At 36.6% G+C, this 20,569-nt stretch overlaps 1 protein-coding gene across 1 annotated transcript in view; it reads left to right on the forward strand.

The window, feature by feature from the left end:
• DHX15 (DEAH-box helicase 15) overlaps window positions 1-20,244 on the forward strand; it is a 61,804-nt gene extending 41,560 nt beyond the window's left edge. Inside the window, exons 7-14 of the mRNA XM_045474378.1 lie at window positions 4,370-4,456; window positions 5,672-5,821; window positions 6,223-6,331; window positions 7,095-7,286; window positions 10,178-10,300; window positions 15,594-15,784; window positions 18,030-18,199; window positions 19,673-20,244. Of these exons, the coding sequence (XP_045330334.1) occupies window positions 4,370-4,456; window positions 5,672-5,821; window positions 6,223-6,331; window positions 7,095-7,286; window positions 10,178-10,300; window positions 15,594-15,784; window positions 18,030-18,199; window positions 19,673-19,790 (1,140 nt within the window). The 3' untranslated portion in view covers window positions 19,791-20,244. The remainder of the gene's footprint in view (window positions 1-4,369; window positions 4,457-5,671; window positions 5,822-6,222; window positions 6,332-7,094; window positions 7,287-10,177; window positions 10,301-15,593; window positions 15,785-18,029; window positions 18,200-19,672) is intronic.
• Window positions 20,245-20,569: the final 325 nt, after the last annotated feature.

Here is a 20,569-nt window from a genome sequence, read left to right on the forward strand (position 1 = left end):
ATATTCACAATTGATTTAAAAGTACAAAGGAACGTTTAGGGATTTATGTTCTGCTTCCAATTGTGTAAAACAAAATACAATTTGATTCTGTTTTTCGTTAAATTTGTTCTAATATAAGGATACTAGCTAGCATAAAGTAGAATGTAATAAGTTAGAACGTTTGGAACAAAGAGAATATTTAATACAGTTTTTAAAATTCCACCAAAATATTTAAGTATAATTCTATATTTATATTGGGGCACCTTTTGTAAGTAGGGCCTTGTTATCTTACTGAATGTATTAACTTATGCAAAATAGAGTTTATAATATGATTGCAGTAAAAGAAGCAAAACAGCTTTTTACTATTAAAGTTTTAAAATGTAGGCTCTCTTAAAGGTAAAGTTTTATGGGCATTGGGGACTTTAACTAGCATTCCTTTTGCAAATAGTTACTGAGTTTTTTTACATGGACTTCTAACACAGCACTACTGGTAAACAGCTTCAAAGTTTTAGTGATCAAGAAAGTTGAGAATGCATGTATTTATGTGAGGGTAGATCATGTTACCTGTTTTTGTTTATTTGTTTAATGTTTATTTTTGAGAGAGGGGGGAGTATGTGCAGGGGAGGGGCAGAGAGGGAAGGAGAGCGAGAATCCCAAGGAGGCTCTGCCAGCACAGAGCCATACATGGTGCTCAGACCCATGAACCTTGAGATCATGACCTGGGCCTAAATCAGGAGTCGGACGCTCAACCAACTGAGCCACCCAGGCACCCCCATTTTACCTGTTTTGATCATGCTTGACATTTATTCACGTATTTGACTTTCAGCTCAAGCTACAGTAGTTTTATAGAAGCATTAAAGTTTGCTCATCAATAAATTACTTGTATGCATCTTTTGACTAAGACTTACAATTGCTGTTTTATAGATTTGATGTTATTAAAATCCAGCAACTATTCTTTAATTTCACTTAGTTTTCATTAATTTTGTCCATACAAATAGCTGATTTTTCTGTAGCTTATCCTACAGTTTACTAATTAACATGGCTCAAAGCATACACTGCTCAATAAAAAAGAGAAATGGCCCTTGTGGAGATGGTTCTGTAGTTTTAAAGAGAGGCTTAATGATCCACTATCTGAAGATAACTTAGTGTGGTGCTGCTGGGACGTGTACAAATAAAGAAGTTAATGTCCTTACTGAAGTGGCGACCCCCGCAGAGTTCCCTGGGGACTAAAAATCCAGACTAGTTGAACCTAAGTGCATTATTGTGTCCAAGTAGAATTCAAGTAGAGCAACTCAACGAACTCTGAGTTCTACTTTCAAGTGGAATTATTGAAATAAGTCAAAGTGGATTTCTTTGGAAGGCGTGTTATTGAGGGGGAAGAGGATACATCTAGATGAAAGTTTAATCTTAACACTTCACATAAAAACATAAAATTGGCAGTGACATCAAACTTGTTTCCACAGAGTTTATTCTATATTTAGGGGTTATTTACCTGGAATAATTGCTTGGCCAATGAGGTTTGAACACTTTTTAAGGTTCTTTGAGTGCATATTGTCATGTTACAGTCTAGAAAGCTTATCCCATTTATATATATTCCCATTGTTCATATGTAGGTCCCTTGATAAATTCAGGATCATTTTGTGTTCTGGCCAGTTCCTAATTAGATCATATGCCACTTAACATCTAGAACATACTTAGGCTTGCATTAGTCCACCGCTAAGGTTTCAAGGGAGCTGGGTAACTTTTATCATCTCCTTTATTTGTTCTTAGGCGTTATGTATGTAGGTTTTCTTCCGGCTTAGCTAGTATTGCCTCTCCATCTCTAGTAGTAGAGTTATTATTAGAAGAAGCACCCTGAAAGTTGTACAGTTTGTTATGTGAGTTTTTTCCTCATTTTGTCCCCAAACCTACCTCCCATGGTTTCAGAACCCTGCCTTTTTTCTCATAGACACCTTAATAATTATTAAATCAGTGTGGTAGGCAAGTCCTGCTCAGATGTTTTTTAACCAATTTTTCTTTGGGGGGAAAAAACTTGAAAGTCCTATTTCTCTGTGTGGTCTTTTTTAACATTACTTTGACTTTTGGGTAGCAGTAAACTATTGATAATGACATGGGGTTTGCCAGGATGGCCTAATCCTGTGATTCTTAAGCACTTGGGGAATCACAAATCCACACCTCCTTGTAAGTATGCTATGGTTTGTAACATACACACCAAAAGGAGATGCATGCACATGAAATGAAATGATTTTATGGAGGAAAATTATTTTTAAGTAACTCTAAAGAATTGATGTCATCAAGAAATTTTTATCACACTAACTGTATTCTGTTGTAGAAGAAACCTGTGAAATGTAATTTTTTCATTTCCTCCATTGTTCTAAATATATATCCAGAACCATAGTAATTTCACCCCGGAATTCCAGAAAACTCTAAGAAATCACAAGCATGTATCTGGTTCTGTAACAAGTTTATAAGGAATTTTTACATTTTTTATGCAATTTTATTTGTTACAACTTTGTCTTATCTAGATTAATATGCAGGAGTAAAAAAAAAAAAAGATAATTGAAGTTTGGGAGTGTTAAAAACCTTTCCACTAGAACTCATCTTTGCGGGTTTGCTCCCCAGCTCTGCCACCCGACTCCTAAATTCATTGCCCCTTCCACCACAGGACGCTGACTTTGTAGAAGAATATTAAACTCAGGATAGTTATTCAAATTCACCTGTCAACCTTACATGCTTTGCTTATGTTTGCTTCAGTTCTAGCGATTGAGCCGTGTGCAGATCATCTAAATGTCTTGAAAATATTTCAGTAACCTCAAACCTCCATGTTTCTTCTCCGTTTGCTAGTTAGCAGTCTTTGCAGCTGCCCAGTGAAAAGAAGGATTTTGGTTTTAGATACGTGAATGATTCTAAAATATTACCCTGTTAGTGGCTCCCTAGTAAGTTTTAAGACCTCCATGAGGGCCTGGCGGTACGAGTCCTTTAATTTTTTAGTTGTGCTTATGGACATTTCTGCCCATGTGCTCTAGTTTGAGCTGAGTCTTCTACTACTAGTGTTCTTCCCGGCTCTCTTGCGGCAGATCCCACCCTAGCCTCGAGAACTCTCCTAAGTGCCATTTTCTCAGTAAGCTTCCTTTGTCTTCGCTGTGGAATTAAACCCTTTTTAAGTCCCGCAGGGAATCTTTGGCGTCATTTACACTTTCTGTCCATGTCTAATCTTCCTTCACAAAATGTAAAAGCTGTAAGAGCAGGCTCTATATCTGATTCATCTTCTGTGTCAACTGCTTGCATATATAGGCATCTTCCCTTAATGGCAGTTTTCTGTTCCTGAAAATCAAATGTTCTGGGAAAAAATACTAATGAGAATCCCATTTACTTACTGTTTAAGAAGAAAAATTGCGTGACATGTTACTCTCAAAGCCCAACCAGTTTCCTAAAATATATCTAGAATCCATCGTATATTTACATAAAAAAAACCTAGCTACCATATTAGTATGTAAATGATTTAAACATTATTCCCTGGCAATAAAAGGTTCAAATGATTCTTGACGGTTGGTATGCAGTGATGTTTTGTTTGAGACTGTACTCTTTTTAAAAAAATATCTACAGTTGATTCTTAAGATTTGCCAGATCTTGGAGTATAACTTGAGATTTGACCCCCCCCACCCGCCCCCTAGCCTTCATGTGCCATTTTGTTTAAAATGTTGAGTTTTGGTGATACAAAGTTTCCTTATAAATATTGTCAGAAAATATTGAAATATTGAAAGAAAATACTGAAATATTGTAGAGTTTGGATAATAACCAAATAGTGTTCTGTAAGGGAGGCATTTCTGTAAGGTAAGCTTGAGTTATTTCGTTATTTTTCTTTTGATGCTATCCTTAGGTTTAAGAAATCAAAACATAATGTGATTGAATGATAACCTGAAGTAATAGCTTTTGTTGAGAAAGAAATTTGCTGTAATGGACTAAATGAAATTTTGAATTGAGATCTTAAATGTTAATTTGTCTTGATATTGCATTGGCTGTTAAGGGTGAAACCTTATTTTTAGTTTATTTACTGGATTGAAATTCATTGTTCAGTAGAAGTTCGTGGCTATTTTTTTTAAGTTTATTTATTTATCTTGAGAGAGAGAGAGAGAGAGTGAGAGTGAGCGAGCACATGTGAGTGCAGGGGAGGGGCAGAGAGAGAATACCAAACAGGCTCTGCACTGTCAGCAAGGAGCCTCATGCAGGGCTGGAACTCAGGAACCATGAGATCATGATCTGAGCTGAAATCAAGCGTCAGACGCTTAATTGGCTGAGCCACCCAGGCACCCTGTCATAGCTATTTTTACTGTCATTTGAATTTTACCTGATTTGTAATACAATTTATGTACTATTTATTTCTTAACAGGTAGTTGTGTCAACTAACATCGCAGAAACATCTTTGACAATAGATGGTGTGGTATTTGTGATCGATCCTGGATTTGCAAAACAGAAGGTACATATGTTGGTACTTTAGTTGTATACTTTATTAAATTAGTGTTAGCTTCACAGTACTTACTATCTACTCATGTAATGACTGGAATTTACTTTTTAGAATTTTCTGTTGTGTTTTGTTTTCAAACGTCAGTGGTGATGAGCTCTTTCTGTTCTAGCTGGCTCTCATTTAGTAAGCCCAGGCATGATGTTTAGTCCTAGGCTGCTTTTCTTTTTCCTGTAAGATTGCTTTGGCCTTTTTGTTTTGTGTAGTAATAAGGGAACAGGATTGTCATCCCTGTAGATCAGTCACTTCCCCTTTGAAATTAGGGTTTCTGTTATTGCCAGGCATAGTATCTGAAAAGGTGTTAATTTCTAGTTTACGGTACTGAATACCAAGCACTTTGGCCAAATGGAGTGACTACTCAGTAAATAGTGTGTATGTTCTATTATTCACAGATCTTTGATTATATTTGATTACATTTTGTAGGTATAATTGGGAGAATTTGTTACACGTAGTGTTTGTGTCTCTGATGGAAATTTTTCTCTTTAAATTGGCAGTATGTAACTGATTTCTTGTGGATGAGGTTCAAAATATATTTCTTGAATGTTCACTGTGAACATCAGGTGAAATTGACAGGTTCTTTTCAGGCAAAAGCTTTCAACGCTGTTTGTCCACTATATTAAAGCAAGATAAAACTGGTAGAACTGAAATTATTTTATTTATTAATTTTTTTTAACTTATTTTTGAGAGGCAGAGACAGAGCATGAGTGGGGGAGGGGCAGAGAGAGAGAGAGAGAGAGAGAGAGAGACAGACATAGAATATGAAGCAGGCTCCAGCCTCTCAGCTGTCAGCACAGACCCTGACGTGGGGCTTGAACTCACGAACTGTGAGATCATGACCTGAGCTGAAGTCGGATGCTTAACTGACTGAGCTACCCAGGTGCCTGAACTGAAATTACTTTAAATTCGGAAGAAAAAGATGATGTAATCTCTGTGTATAAGAGCCTTTTCATCTTAGCTTGAGTCTTCAGAATGATAGAGTCAGAATATCTGAAAGAAAGTTAAGGCACAGGATGACTCATTCTCAGTTTCCATTTCAGTGTGATTTACAGCCTTCATTAATACTACTTTGTTTATTGTGGGTTTAGCTGTGGACTTTGTATACTTTATGTTAGATTACAGTTTTGTGTTTAACTGAAGAAAAAATTCTGAACGTTATTTCCATTCCAATAGGTGTACAATCCTCGTATCAGAGTTGAGTCCCTTTTGGTGACAGCCATTAGTAAAGCTTCAGCTCAACAGAGGGCTGGTCGAGCTGGGCGTACCAGACCTGGGAAATGCTTCAGACTTTATACCGAGAAAGCTTACAAAACAGAAATGCAGGTAAGGGGGTTTGCTGTATACTTACTATGTGTTTGGAAAGTTAAGTTGAACTTGTTACTAGAAGAAAATTGTTTTATTTACTTCATCCTGCCTTTTGGCACCCTTACCTCCTTACTTTTTCCCTGAGAGAGATTTATGGTGTAATCTACCAGTATAGCTCTCTGTTAACAGTTCTAAGTTGAAGTGAACAGCAGCAGAAACACTTTGAACCTTATAAAGCTAGTTTCACAGAATCTGATCCCTTTCGGGTATGTTCCACATGTATTTTTCTCCTGTGATCAGTGGTTTAGAAGTAATGCCAAAGTAAATAGCCAAAGAGGCAGAGAACAGATATGTTTTGTTTTCTGGAGCAAGAGGATTAAGGCATGTTTAACAGAATAAACATTTTTGTTTTTTGCTAGGATAACACCTATCCTGAGATTTTGCGTTCTAATTTAGGATCAGTAGTGTTACAGTTGAAGAAGCTTGGTATTGATGATTTGGTGCATTTTGACTTTATGGATCCGCCAGGTATGAATCCTCAAAGCGTATTTTAGCAAATGTTGTAACCAGAATTCACTAGTTCTGCATTGTATTCTTTACCCACATGCACACACGCACATAACACCCCCTTTTTTTCTTCTGTGTGCATCCAGAGAAGCCTTGTATATTAGGATTAAAACTAAGGAAGTGATAATTATATGAGAAAATTTTTCTTAATTTTTTTCTTTCCTTGGAATAACTAAATTATTCTTGGAATTATTGATTGCATAGGAAAATGAGAACTTTCCTTATTTTTTTTATTTGAGAGGAAGAGCAAGCATGCATGTGTGTGTGTGTGGCATGGGTCAGGGAGAGGGGCAGAGTGAGAGAGAGAGAGAGAGAGAGAGAGAGAGAGAGAGAGAAAGAGAAAGAATCCCAAGTAGGCTTTTCGCTCAGCACGGGGGCTGATGCAGGGCTTGATCCCACAACCCTGCGATCACGGCCTGAGCCGAATCAAGAGTCGGATGCTGAGCTGATTGAGCCACCCAGGCACCTCTGTTTCTGATTTTATTTTTGTGAACAATTATTTAATTTACTTAGGAAGATGACAGTTTTATCTCCTGTGCAGGGAAATTTTGCAAGTTTATATGATTCATAGTTTGCTAGATCTCTGTAACTGAATTTGATGACAGGTTGAGTTTTGAGCTTGGTCCACTGTAGAATGAAAAATGAGATTGCTTGTAATAGTTTGTACTTTATCACATTTTTGCTTATTAAGGCAGTTTGTTTAATAGATTGCCTTTTCCCCCAGCTCCTGAAACTCTGATGAGAGCCCTAGAACTTTTGAATTACCTGGCTGCTTTAAATGATGATGGAGATCTGACCGAATTGGGATCCATGATGGCAGAGTTTCCTCTAGACCCACAGCTCGCTAAAATGGTTATTGCAAGTTGTGACTACAACTGTTCTAATGAGGTCCTATCTATTACTGCTATGTTGTCAGGTAATAGAGGGAAAGGAACTAAACAAAGCCCAGCTCTTCACAGTTTGGGTGGACTTCACATTTGGTTTTGTTTTTTAATATTTAGCATGATAGCGGATTTTATAGATGGTTTTGAGGAACTCCTTTTGTTTCCTAAATATCTTGTAAATAGCTTTATAAAGACATAATATTTACAGAAGTAAATAATTCGTTGTGCACAAAATATAGTAAAAACATTGGCTCTCTTGAGTGCAGTAAAATTGCAGTAAGGGAAGAGTACGTCTGAACACAGTTGTAACTGACTTCTTTGATAGGTCCATCAGTTCTGCGGTTTATTACTGAAAGTACAAGAAGAACCTGTTCTAGTACTTGGCACTGTTAAGTGAGCCTGAGACAAACCCAGACAACTGTCCTTAAATTGAGCTTTTCTAGCGGCAGTCAAACAAAACATGAATTTTAAACTTAGTATCAAGTAAATAGAAGTAGTAATGTATAATTTTAGGCTTAGAATCTAATCTGATAATTCTTTTACAGTGGCAGAAAGCACTTGATAAAAGAAATATACCTAAAAGATAAAATGGCTAATTTTGGAAATTAGAGCATTAAGCTGAACAAATCATGCTGTTTTTAGTAGCAGTAAAACATAATCCACGAATGAACTACAACTTGGAAATTAGATTTTCCAAAAAGAAGAAATACGGCTCATTACTGTTCACTGATTCTCACAGCTAAAAATAGAAGACATCTTAACGTTTTTACTGATGGTCAAAGTATTCTATACTACTAGTTCCAGTACTGGGGAGAATGACTTCCAGTTTCAGAGTGGTTTATTAGTCTTAATTACAAACTTAATGCCTCAAATGATTCAAAATCTTACATGGAATTAAAGGATAAGTTTAAAAGATTTCTAAATATAGCAATTTTGGCTTAGTTTAGATGTATGGTATGTTTTAATGGTGTGACTTTTTTTATTTAAGAACTAGCTAAAATGTTTTTTTGCAGAGTTATGACTGATCAGACTCAGAGCAGATGGGCAGGGCAGTATCGAATCATTTTAATAAAATTGTAGTCTCACTTGCGGAGGTGGTGGTAGGTTGTTGTCTGCCTTTCTTACATGTTTTTGTTAGATGCTCCCAGTTGTACTTCCACAGGATTTTAGTTTGTAGAGAAAGTGTGGGGCAAGAGTTAACAGACTGTTTGTGTATTTATTTGTTATCTGCTCGGTTTTTATTCTTCCAGTTTCTCTATCAGGCATTCTATATAATTACCATCGAGTGAGTCTAGATTATTAGGCTTTTAAAAAAACTGGTCATTGTGACACAGTTGAAATCTTCCAACTGTATCTTTTACTTGTAATAAGGAGCTCTGCAAAACGTAGGGGTTTATTAGCATATCAAGAAAATGGACATTTATGTGTAGCAGTTATTAAGCATGACGCTTTTGGGGGGACAATGTTAAAGGGTGAGGAAGAAGTCATGGAACAAAAACAGTTTGCCCAGCTTATAATGCTTTGATTTTCATTTAAATAGTTTTTGAAGTTTTCAGGTCCTGATGTAAATAATGCAAATCAAGGGCCTTATAGGGTGCTACTTATTCCCACTGTTAACTCTGGGAGCTAGTTCTCATTAACTTTCACATCTTTGAGAGGTTTCTGTACTTTTACGCATTACCTTGCTTCAGTTACATTAAGCAAGACATTTAATTATTACTTATTGTGATCATGTGTCATTGTCTCTCTTGGCTTCTTTGGTATCTTTTTAAAGGGGAAACTGTATGGGAAAGTAAATTGATACTGTATTTGATCTTGTTGTTGGTTATTCCCATTATCTTCTATCTGAACTGATCATTTATACTTTTTTATATTGACAAGGTTTTAAGAGCTTCAAAAAAATGTGTTGACAAAAGTCCCAAGCTGTTAAGTATTTTTATTTTCATATTGCTTTTATGACTATGGAATTGCTAAAGTGAATTAAGGAAAGTTGTATTTTAAAAATGTAGTGCACGCTTTGTAACAACTTAAAAATTTATGTGAAATAACATCAAGGCTCTAAACAAATACTGTAGTTACATATTTTGATGACCCTTGAAATAATGACTGTTTCAGACTAATTGTCAACTTTTTAAATACTGGATTTTGCTTTTTATATTGAGGTTTTGATTCAAATAACAGTTTTTTTTTTTTTTTTAAACTTGGGACGTCATTCTCTAATCTTTTTATTAAAGTGCTGGAAAACTAGGCTGAATCTCCCCAGCCTTTTTGAATTTTCTTAATTCAAAGGCGGTTTAACCTTCCACCACTACTGCTATCCTCAAAACCCAAGATTTTCATGATACTTTTTATGTTTACACATGCTTCTGCTCACCGGTGCTAATAGTGATACCCACCAGTTGGTAACAGCCACAGCACTAGGGAAAAAATTACAGTAGAAACGTGCCAATAGATCGGTTAGAAAGTTGTTTTTAGCCCTGCAGTGGGCAAATAGAGCTTCGTAACTTCCCTAGCCACTCAGTGGATTCGACGGATGGCCTTTTGAAAAATTACATTTAGCTTAAAGGCTATTGACACCATAATTCTGGTTATTGGTAGAGCTATCGGCACTGGTTTTTGAACTAAGTTGAGCTTTCTATCTCTAGTATCTTGATGGCCTTCAGAATAGCTGTTTTGATGCCTACTTTTAGATCTAGTTAAAATAATCAGGTACTCTGTAGCTTTGAAACCCTCTTGTCTTACAGATGTGGTTAGGTGTTGATGTACCAAATCAAGGTAGTAAACAGTCCAAGATGCAGTTGGAGGCCATCCTGCCCTGCCCTATGCTCTGTGAACTGACCTAGCTAGGCCTTGTTCCTCTATCTGTGAATGCGTGACTCATCGATATGGGCGTTTGTGTTGGGCCCATACCAACCTTGTTTAGTCCCACAGTGTTTTGTTCGCCCCACGGAGGCCAAGAAAGCCGCAGATGAAGCCAAGATGAGATTTGCCCACATAGATGGAGATCATCTGACACTGCTGAACGTCTACCATGCTTTTAAACAAAGTAAGTGTAAATTGGATTGAAGGCACTCTTTTGTCTAAATGTCACTTGCAGCGCATAAGATGTTTCTTCATCTCACTTTCATTTATTATCCGTGACAACTTTACATTAGAAACCCAGAGGTACTTTAGGAAAAACTCCTGACTAGCATTTAAAATAGAAATTGTCTATCTTTTTCAAAGTTGTTTGCACTTGTAATCAGGGGAAAAGCACCGATTATAGAAAGCTGGAAAATACAGGACAGTAAAAACAAAATATCAGTATAAAATTTACTACTAACACAGACATTTTATATACTTCCTTTTACTGTTTATTTTCATACCGTTTGTATTTTTGTAATTTTGTATTATTTATAGAATCTTTACTGCTTAATAATTTTACTAATAAATAGCTCTTAAGTAAATATAAAACTGACAAAACAGAAGACTGGGCTGCAGATGTGAATGATCATTCTCAGTCAGGTACAAGTGGTCTATAAGCGGGAGGAAAAGTCAACTTTACTTGCAGTTCAAGAAGAGCCATTATTATTGAGAGGTACCATTTTCTCACCTATAAAATTGGTTACAGAAAGGAGGTTATAGAAAAATAGCTCTCAGGTGTGTAGGAGTGGGTTTAGTGGAACAGTCCTTCACTGGAGGTGGGAATAGAAGTTGATGTTGTCTTTATGAAAAGCAGATTTTATCTTATCAAGAACCTTAACAAGTTCATACCGTTTGACCCAGAAATAATCTATGCAATTACCTTTCAGTATCCTGTGGACACAGATATAGTTAATGACTTCACCTCAGAATTATTTATGATAGTAAAAAAAAAGGGGGGGGGACTACCTAAATTGCCCACGAGTAGAAAGATAGTTCAGTGATTTATGCTATAGCCACACGGTAAAGTGTTGTTCTAACTTTAAATCATGTTTTCAGATATTTAGTGACGTGAAAAACATTTTCCAGTTGTTTGAAAACAAGGAAATGCGGTAATCAAGTTACTGCCTGATACTGTTGTTGGAATCGACCATTTATAAAAATTAGAAAGTTAAAGAAAAAAAATGCAGAAAAAATTGAAACAGGTTGTGAAAATGTTTGACATTTATGTATCAGTTTACCTGTTGGGTGACATGCAATCAAAGAATGGTAGCTTTACATCATCACCCTTTACCAAAACTGGGGTTCACAATCACTGTTAAGTCTGTGTTTTCTGCTGTTAAGAAAATGGTTCCCTAATTTATAGCCTTGATAAATTTTTCACCTCTGGTTTTCCTTGCAACTCATTGTTATCTCATAAAAATCTCTGTATACGCCTAAAATAGTGTGTTGATTTTGGCACATCTCCTTTGGGGTGGGGGTGAATTTATTTATGTCAGAGTCTAAAAGTGCTGGAGAGCCTGTGAGTGGAGCAAAGAGCAGAGCTGCCAAAGTCCTGCACGTCTGTGCAGGTAGGAGTTGACTAGAATTGATAAATAATCTGTTTAAAAAAGGAAAAAAAAAGATGAAGGCCAGTATACAGTTTACTTCAGAACATTCATCCCTCTCATGTGCAAAGTATTGATAATGCATCATGTTTAAAGATTTTATTCCGGGGGTAGGTCAGTCCAAGAAATACTCTGTATTCCTTTGTGTGTCGAAGTGTACCGTGGTGGTTGACGCTGAGCGACCACCAGACACACAACCTGTGGACGGACGATGAGAAGAGGTGGAGGGGGGAGGGCCTTGGAAAGGAAGGCTCCTGTCCCGTCAGAAGGAGCAGATTCATATCCATCTTGCCTCTCAAAATCCTTTGGTATCATTAAGATACTGTTTTAAGTGGGATTTAAAAGATGTCTAAAGGAGCAGCACGGGTTTTTACCGTATGGTCTCACAAGACATTTGAATGTTCTTTGAAATTAGGAGATTGTGTTATTTTGTTCTTTAAGTTTTGATAATTGGCACAGCAGTCAGCGTATTTGGATTTCATAATTTGCTCTGAAAATAAAGTTTAGGGCGCCTGGGTGGCTCAGTTGGTTAAGCGTCCGACTTCAGCTCAGGTCATGATCTCGTGGTTCGTGAGTTCGAGTCCCACATCAGGGCTCTGTGCTGACAGCTCAGAGCCTGGAACCTCCTTTGGATTCTGTCACTCTCTCCCTCTGTCTCTGACCCTTCCCTTCCCTTCCCTTCTCTTCTCTCTCTCTCTCTCTCTCTCTCTAAAAAATAAACATTAAAAAAAATTAAAGTTTGGATTGATAATAGAACTATGCATTTGGATTTTAAATATGAATGTAATAATTTAGAAGTTTAATACTTCAAATGATAAAGTTACTAAATAATGCTTATCTTTACATGTTGGCAGTTGGGGGCTTTCTATGAAAATATTGTACAGTAGGTATCTATAAAAGTTTTATCCTTTTTTTTTTTTTTTTTTTTTAATTTTCCATTTCGAGAGAGAGTGAGCACTTGTGGGGGAGGGGCAGAGAGAGAGAATCCCAAGCAGGCTCTGGAGGGTCAACACAGAGCCCAACATGTGGGTGGAACTCAAGAACCATGACATCATGACCTGAGTAGAAATCAAGAGTGGAACCCTTAACTGACTGAGCCACTCAGGCTACCTGCCCCCCGCCCTCCCCCTCAGTACGATTAGTGGAGGGAGTATCGTGAGTGAGACTGGTAGCATCCACTTAACTACACACTTGATGCTTGTCTACTACGTGCTTCTCACTGCCATAGGGATGGTAAGCTGTTGGGTGGTTTTAGACCTTTTGTGGTATATGCTGGTCTTAATAAATAAGGTCAAAGGCAACAGAATGACTGAACACTTGGTAAGTGTCTCCAAAGGATTCAGCCTTTAATTACTGACCTATTTTCAAATAAGGAGAGCCATTAAAAAAATAGTGTCAGACTTTGAGATCTCCTTATAATACTTGGATATTTCATATCCATTTGTTGAGTTTGGAATATTTTCACTAATTTTTAAGTGATGCTATGTTTTAATTAAAACAAGTATGTTTGAAAAATAGCAACTGTGTTTCAGGTATTAGTCAAGAGGAACCCTTTCATTACAGACAACGGTTGATTATACAGTGCAGCTAAAATTCATCTTAATACTGTTGAAATAGAAACAAGGGGATTTAAGTTAATTTGCAACACCTTGATTTCTGTATGTGTATGTATGATTTCACTCTGAAATGATTGGATTTTAGATCTTAAAAGTAGCTTACTGGATTGGTAAGAAATTTGTAACTAGCATTATTTTAAGAATATGTTTCCATTTGTAGGTTTTATTTATCAAATTATTTCTCACAAATTTAGAAAATACAGATAGTATTTGTTTATTGACAACTTGAATTGCCATTTTGTTACCCTTTAGGGTATGAATTCTGAAATTTAGAACTCCAGAAAGCTATACTCGTGGTCAGAGTCTGCACATCAACTTCCCTTTTCAAAAGGCCCCCTTTTTTATTGTCTCAGTTTGGACATTACCATTGCTTTTCAGCTCAGTACATTACAGCAGCATAAGCAAGAATACCTCTAAAGCATACTTTCTTTGTCTTCTCTCTGGAAGATATTTGGTGCTTTGTTTAAATATCAGTAAGTTCAGATGGATACTGCTTCTCATTCTAGATGGGTGAATTAATGGTCTTGAACACATCAGTTCTTCAATTGAAAGATCGTTTACTACCCCACCTACCCACCCACCCTTTCTGAATTGTGGCTGCATTTTGTAATGGGCAAACATTTATTAATATATTGGTTGTTTTTTGAAAAGCAATTAAGAAAATATTGTATGTTATAATTGGTAGAATCCTAGAACTAAGGAGAAAAGAAAGTGCCAAAGATTAATGTACATTACAGAAATGGTAGGAAGGATCAACAGTTTTGATTTTTAAGGACCCCCCCCCCCCCCATTTCACAGTAACCCTCTTAGGTTTATTTATCAAAAGGCCTCTGAAGTAAATAATGAAGTTTTCCATTGTGACTCTCTGGGACATAAAAATGTCACTGTATAATATTTTCTATTATGCTGCAGTTTGAGCTCTTTGATTAGATGAGAAGACAGTGGATTGGTTGGAAGCTTGTCAAGGAGTCATCAGTGGAGAGATATCCCTTTGATAATAAATAAATACATGGATTGAAATTATTTGAAGTGTTCAGCTTTGTTTATTAATACTAATTAATAAGCCTTGTTTAGTAAACATGAGTGGAGATTCCAGACGTCCTTATAAACTATATCACTTGTATTTTAATTTTTTTTTACTTCTATAGTACAGCTCTTTATTTGATTGTAAGTTTTTATTTTAATTCCAGTTAGTTGACGTTGTTACATTAGTTCAGGTGTATAATGTAGTGAATAATTCCAACACACCCGTACATCATCCTGTGCTCATCACTATTCATAGGGATACACGCACCCCTATGTTTATAGCAACGTTACTTGACAGTAGCCAATATACAGAAGCAGCCCAAGTGTCTGTCAGTTGATAAATGGATGAAGAAGAGGTGGTATATATACACAGTGGAATATTATTCAACCTGAAAAATGAATGAAATCTTGTCGTCTGCAACAACATGGACAGAGCTAGAGAGTGTAATGCTAAGGGAAAGAAGTTGTAGAAAGACAAAATCGTTAATGCTTTCTTTCACTCATGCAATTGAAGAAACAAAACAAATAAGCAAAGGAGAAAAAATAAGGGAGGGGCAGATCAAGAAACAGACTCAGTTAATTGAACAAATTGATGATTACCAGAGGGGAGGTGAGGGGGAATGAGTTAACAAGTAGGTGGTGGGGATTAAGGAGTGCGTTTATCACTCGAACTTTAGGTCTTGTTTGGCCAACACCAAGAGGCACATGGGTTGCAGTGAAACTTCGAAACACTTCAGGTTTCACAGTAGTCACTTGAGTTCACTTTTATAACTTCTAAATTGTTTTTGGTAATCTTAATCTAAGGCTGTCTTTTCTTGGAAAATGAGAAAGACATGGATGGCATTTTATCAAATTCCCTCAACTCAGTCTGTTAGACTGTATTAGAAACAACCAGGTGGATGTTCGTGGATAAAATAACTTCATTAAAAATAGTGTATTCAAAATCCGTTTATTCAAAGTCACAAAATCCGCTAGCCAGAAACCTTAGTGCTGTTTCTGATTTTGCACTTCACTACAGATTTTTGGGAAAGTTGATAAAATTTTGATTTGTTTTTACCGCTGATGTGGGTAATTTTCCTTTTTGGATTACTTAGTTTACACTTAATAATGACTTGCCTTTTTAATTAGATAATATACCTATTTGGATGATTCATGTCCGCTTTCTTTCCCCCTCCCTCCAACTTTGTAGATCATGAATCGGTTCAGTGGTGTTATGACAACTTCATTAACTACAGGTCCCTGATGTCAGCAGATAATGTACGCCAGCAGCTGTCGAGAATTATGGACAGATTTAATTTGCCTCGTCGAAGTACTGACTTTACAAGCAGGGACTATTATATCAATATACGAAAAGCTTTGGTTACTGGGTATTTTATGCAGGTATGTGGATAATGCACGCATACATAATTAAATGTTTACATAATATTGTTTGCTTTAACAGCCCTTTGAATCTCCTTAAACACAAGGTAAAGAATGCCTCTGATTATTGATTTTAAATGTTATGTCCAGATTCTTGAATCAACTGATAATGCTAAGAAATTTTATGTGTCTAATGAGTAACATTAATTTGCTAAACAGCAAAGTCAGTAATCCAGTTACATAGAAATCAATTTGGAGTTAACTTTTTAATTACCCGTCTTTTTTTTTTTTTTTTTTTTTTTTTTAATACCAAGTGAGGTGCTAGCCATTTTCAGGTGGGATTAACGATTTCTTCAATGTAAATTTCAATTCTTGGCTTTTGATAAACATTTTGAAAAGGTTCTGTGACTAGATCTTAACTGGGGATGTATAAACAATGCTGAAGTGAGGCATTTGTCTGTGTGGATCCAGAAGTACAGTTCACTTTCCTCTCTGTAGAAACTAAAGACTCTAAAAGTCAAATACTCAGACAGCTGTATTTGATTCACAATGCTGTGGAATGATTATTGGTATTTACAACTTGGGTGCTGGGAAAAGACAAATATGTTATTTTAAGGGATAAGATGAAAAGTAATTTAAAACGTTTCATTTAGTGTGAAGTGTAATATATATAGTGGGGACTCTACTAACTGAAGTACAGCTTGTCAGGTAAACATAGCGGACGTTTATTTTAAGGGATTTAAAACAAATTATGTTTAAAAAAAACTATGGTTGTAAAATTGAAAACAAATCAATCCATTACTTGGGATTGGATTGATTTTAATTATGTCTTCTATCTCCTGGTTGTTTTCTCATTCTCTATTTTGGCTATGTCTACTAAGCAAGATGTGGCCTGCCTTAAGGCCAGATGAGCTGAATAAATAGAACGGACCCAAGTGCGCAAAATCAAAATAAGAATTGATTGGTGCATAGTCTGTAGTTGAAATCATAGTGACAGTAAGAACTTTTATTGTGACATCTCCCAAGATTGCGTGCTTATTAGAGTTAGGAAAATAATAGAGCTAGGTATGAAAATTCATTCTTCAGACTCTTTATTCTTCGTATTTAATAGGTACTAGTATACAGTGGCTTCTTTTTGACATATTCTTAGATTTGCTTCTAATTCAGAAAAGATTGGCAAAGCCATATTCAAGCATAATGGGTTTCTAATTCTCTCAGGATTAAACTTTGTTAGAAACAGGGCATGCAATATAGTACCTGACACCTAGCAGGTGCTTAGTAAATATTTAGTGAAGGAAATGGAGTTCATTTTCTGTTATTTATTCAAAGTTATTCACGTCAATTATTCACACACATTCTTCATATTACTGTAGGTCTAGAATTTTAAAGGGTGTATCGTCTTCTGTTTCAGTGTTTGTTAATTAGTTATTACATAAGTGCCACCAATCGATATGTTTGATTATAGAGAGAAGTACAGGAAGGAATTACGTGCACCTTCCCCCCTCCATTCTTTTTCTTTTCTTTCTCTTCTCTTCTCTTCTCTTCTCTTCTCTTCTCTTCTCTTCTCCTCCCCTCCCCTCCCCTCCCCTCCCCTCCCCTCCCCTCCCCTCCCCTCCCCTCCCCTCCCCTGTTTGTAGACTACCTTTTGCTTTTCACTCCTTTTTGCTTTCTTTGTCTCTTAATTGTGAATCTTCTAGTAATTGTTCATCTAATACATAGTTGTTACCTGGCACTAAAGAACCCTTTCTAGTCCTTCTAAAGCAGGGAGGACCAGGTAGTGTATATATGAGGCTCTGTGGGCCCGTGAGGTCACTGTTCACCTGCTCAGCTGTCTGCCCTTGCAGTGCAAAAGCAGCCATGGGCAAATGAGTGTCCTTGGGTTCCAACCAGACTGTACTTATGGACCCTGAAATTCAAATTACATAATTTTTACTTGTAATACAAGTACATAATTTACATAATGCAAATTACATAATTTTTACTTTTTAATTTTACATATCTCCTTACCCCACCCCCAATTATTTAAAGATGTATGAACCGTTTTTGGCCAATAGGCCTTACAGATGCAGGCGGTGAGTTGGATTTGGCCTGCGGTAGTTTGCTGTTCCCTGCTTTTATCAGGCAGTGATAAAATAAGTGTAGCCATTGAATTAAAAGCAAAAGATGAGGCCTGCTTGTTCTTAATCCTATAGGTAGCTTTTCACATGTTTGTTTTGTAACTGGCACATCAGAAACATTGTATTAACTTACTGGGTTTTGGTTTCAGGTGGCACATTTAGAACGAACAGGGCATTACTTAACTGTGAAGGATAACCAGGTGGTTCAGTTGCATCCCTCTACTGTTCTTGACCACAAGCCTGAATGGGTGCTTTACAATGAGTTTGTTCTTACAACAAAGAATTACATCCGGACGTGTACGGATATCAAGCCAGAATGGTAAGCGACACCCTTTGTCCTAACAGAGTTTGTTAGTATTTTGCTCAGAATGCAGTCTGACTTCGTTGGCAGCAGTCTTGTCCTTCCTTTGATTCCGAGGAACTTGATGGTCTCATCAGCTCAGGATGTGTGCTCCATGTTGAGGTATGGGGCTTTCACCGAATGGTATGGTTGATCTCTCTCTTGTGATTTTGCTTTCCTAAGATGACAGAGGGATTGTTGGTATGGGTGTGGGTGGGATTTGCATCCAAATACAAAATTACAGCTGACTAGCATCAAGGGTCTTTGGAGTCCTTCTCTTGCTGTTGTGATCGACTCAAGTCTCCTGGTACTGTCCTAGATATCAGTCAGTCTTTGTATTTTGTCTGTTCCATTATCATTAGCTCTGAATTATTGATGATTTATATGTTGATACTTTGGAAGGAGTTAAGCAAGCCTAAAAACCACACATCTCGTTGTATCTTAGCATATTTGATTTGCAATTTGTTATTGGAACTGATGGCCATCATTTTTTAAAGGTTTTTTTTTTTAATGTTTATTTATTTTTGAGAGACAGAGACGGACAGAGTGCAAGCAGGGGAGGAGCAGAGAGAGGGGGAGACACAGAATCCAAAGCAGGCTCCAGGCTCTGAGCTGTGAGCACGGAGCCCGATGCGGGGCTCGAACTCACAAACCGCGAAATCATGACCTGAGCCGAAGTTGGACACTTAACCGACTGAGCCACCCAGGCGCCCCTGATTGTCGTCATTTTAAGCAAAATTACCACCCTTCCCCTTTTGTGTGTTTGGCTTTTTGTTTTGGTTAGTTGGTTGGTCGGTTTGCCAGAATCCATTCTATAACTTAAGATAGGAGACGTCAGCTGGGAATGGTGGGACTAAAAACACTTCTTTTAGTTGATGACACTTGCTGTGAGCCTGCTTTCTTTCCTACACAGATTTATTATGACTTCTGACACTTGTGTAGGACATTACCATTTTATCTTAAAGGCTTTGTTGAGAAAAAATTGTGTGGCCAAACATTAAAAAAGATTCAGTCAAGGGAATTCTTTGGGGTATAGAGCTATATTTATAGTTATTAAACTTTGAGAAGATCCAATCATTTGAATACCAAGATATTTCTCCTACAGAGCCTGTGTTACTCTAACCTTGGAGAGGTTGGTCAAAACGGTGTTCTAAAGTGAAGAGATTAGTGGCCTAATTTTCATATCTTTGTATTAATGTAAAGAAAGGTTTTTAAAAGATTTTATCTCCAGGTTTTTTTTTTTTTTTTTTTAAGTCTATGGAAAGTCCAACATGCTAACTAAAATAAGGCATTTCTAAAAGTGGTGTTAGGCATTTGTAATTTTAATGTTGATTTGGGTTTGTAGATTTGCCTTTGTTCATCATTATATTAATGAGTAATTCCTATCCTCCTAGCAACTCCAGTACTTTAATTAAATGTTAATTTGGTAATTTTTCCCCCCCTTCCGGACAGGTTGGTGAAAATTGCCCCTCAATATTATGACATGAGCAATTTCCCACAGTGTGAAGCAAAGAGACAGTTGGACCGCATCATTGCCAAACTTCAATCCAAGGAATATTCACAGTACTGAATTCAGTGCTTAGAACTGAAGTTATTCAGAGGACAGCTTTAAAAGATGAATGAACTCAAAAGTTCAAGTTGTGCTCTTCACGTTGGTTCAATAATGGCCTTTATTTGAAAGCTTTTTAATTTTTCTTTACAGTAAATATTCCATTCTGATTTCATAAATTAAACATTTATGCCTCCCTTTTGTGTTGACACTGTAGCTCATACTGGAAAAGTCGATCAATGTTTTGCAGTTTATTGAAAGTAGTTCTATATATAACAATGTTATAAGCATTTCTTTAGAAATGGTTGAAAATGCTTCTAAAATGTGATTATCGACCATGGTATGCATGATCGTTGTAATTGTTGACATTCCTTTTAGAAGTTGTGAAATGTTACAACTTGTGCTTATGTAGACACAATCTTCTGTCTCAGTACAGAGGCACTGACTTCAATAAAGTCTATTTATACTAATTTCAGCCAAAGCACTTTGATATCTTTGTTCTAGTCTCTTTATGGCTTCTTCTCAAGCATGGGGCTATTTTTTTAAGTTGTAAGTATACCATGATTACATACTTAGCATCGTTCCACAACCTTTCGTACTTCCATAGATAAAGTAGTCATTAAAGCAGTATTTTCAAGAACATAGTGTGGCACTTTGTTAGGTTCATCAGGGTGTGATCTAATGGGATAAAAGTATATGGTTTTCATTCACAAGGCAGAGTAATGAATAGCTTTCTCTGGTCTTAAAGTTTATTTCATAAGGCTGATTTTGCACCACATTTTTAGTAGATCTTTTCTATA

This window comes from Leopardus geoffroyi, chromosome B1 (assembly GCF_018350155.1).
Source record: "Leopardus geoffroyi isolate Oge1 chromosome B1, O.geoffroyi_Oge1_pat1.0, whole genome shotgun sequence".
Classification (NCBI taxonomy): Eukaryota; Metazoa; Chordata; class Mammalia; order Carnivora; family Felidae; genus Leopardus; species Leopardus geoffroyi.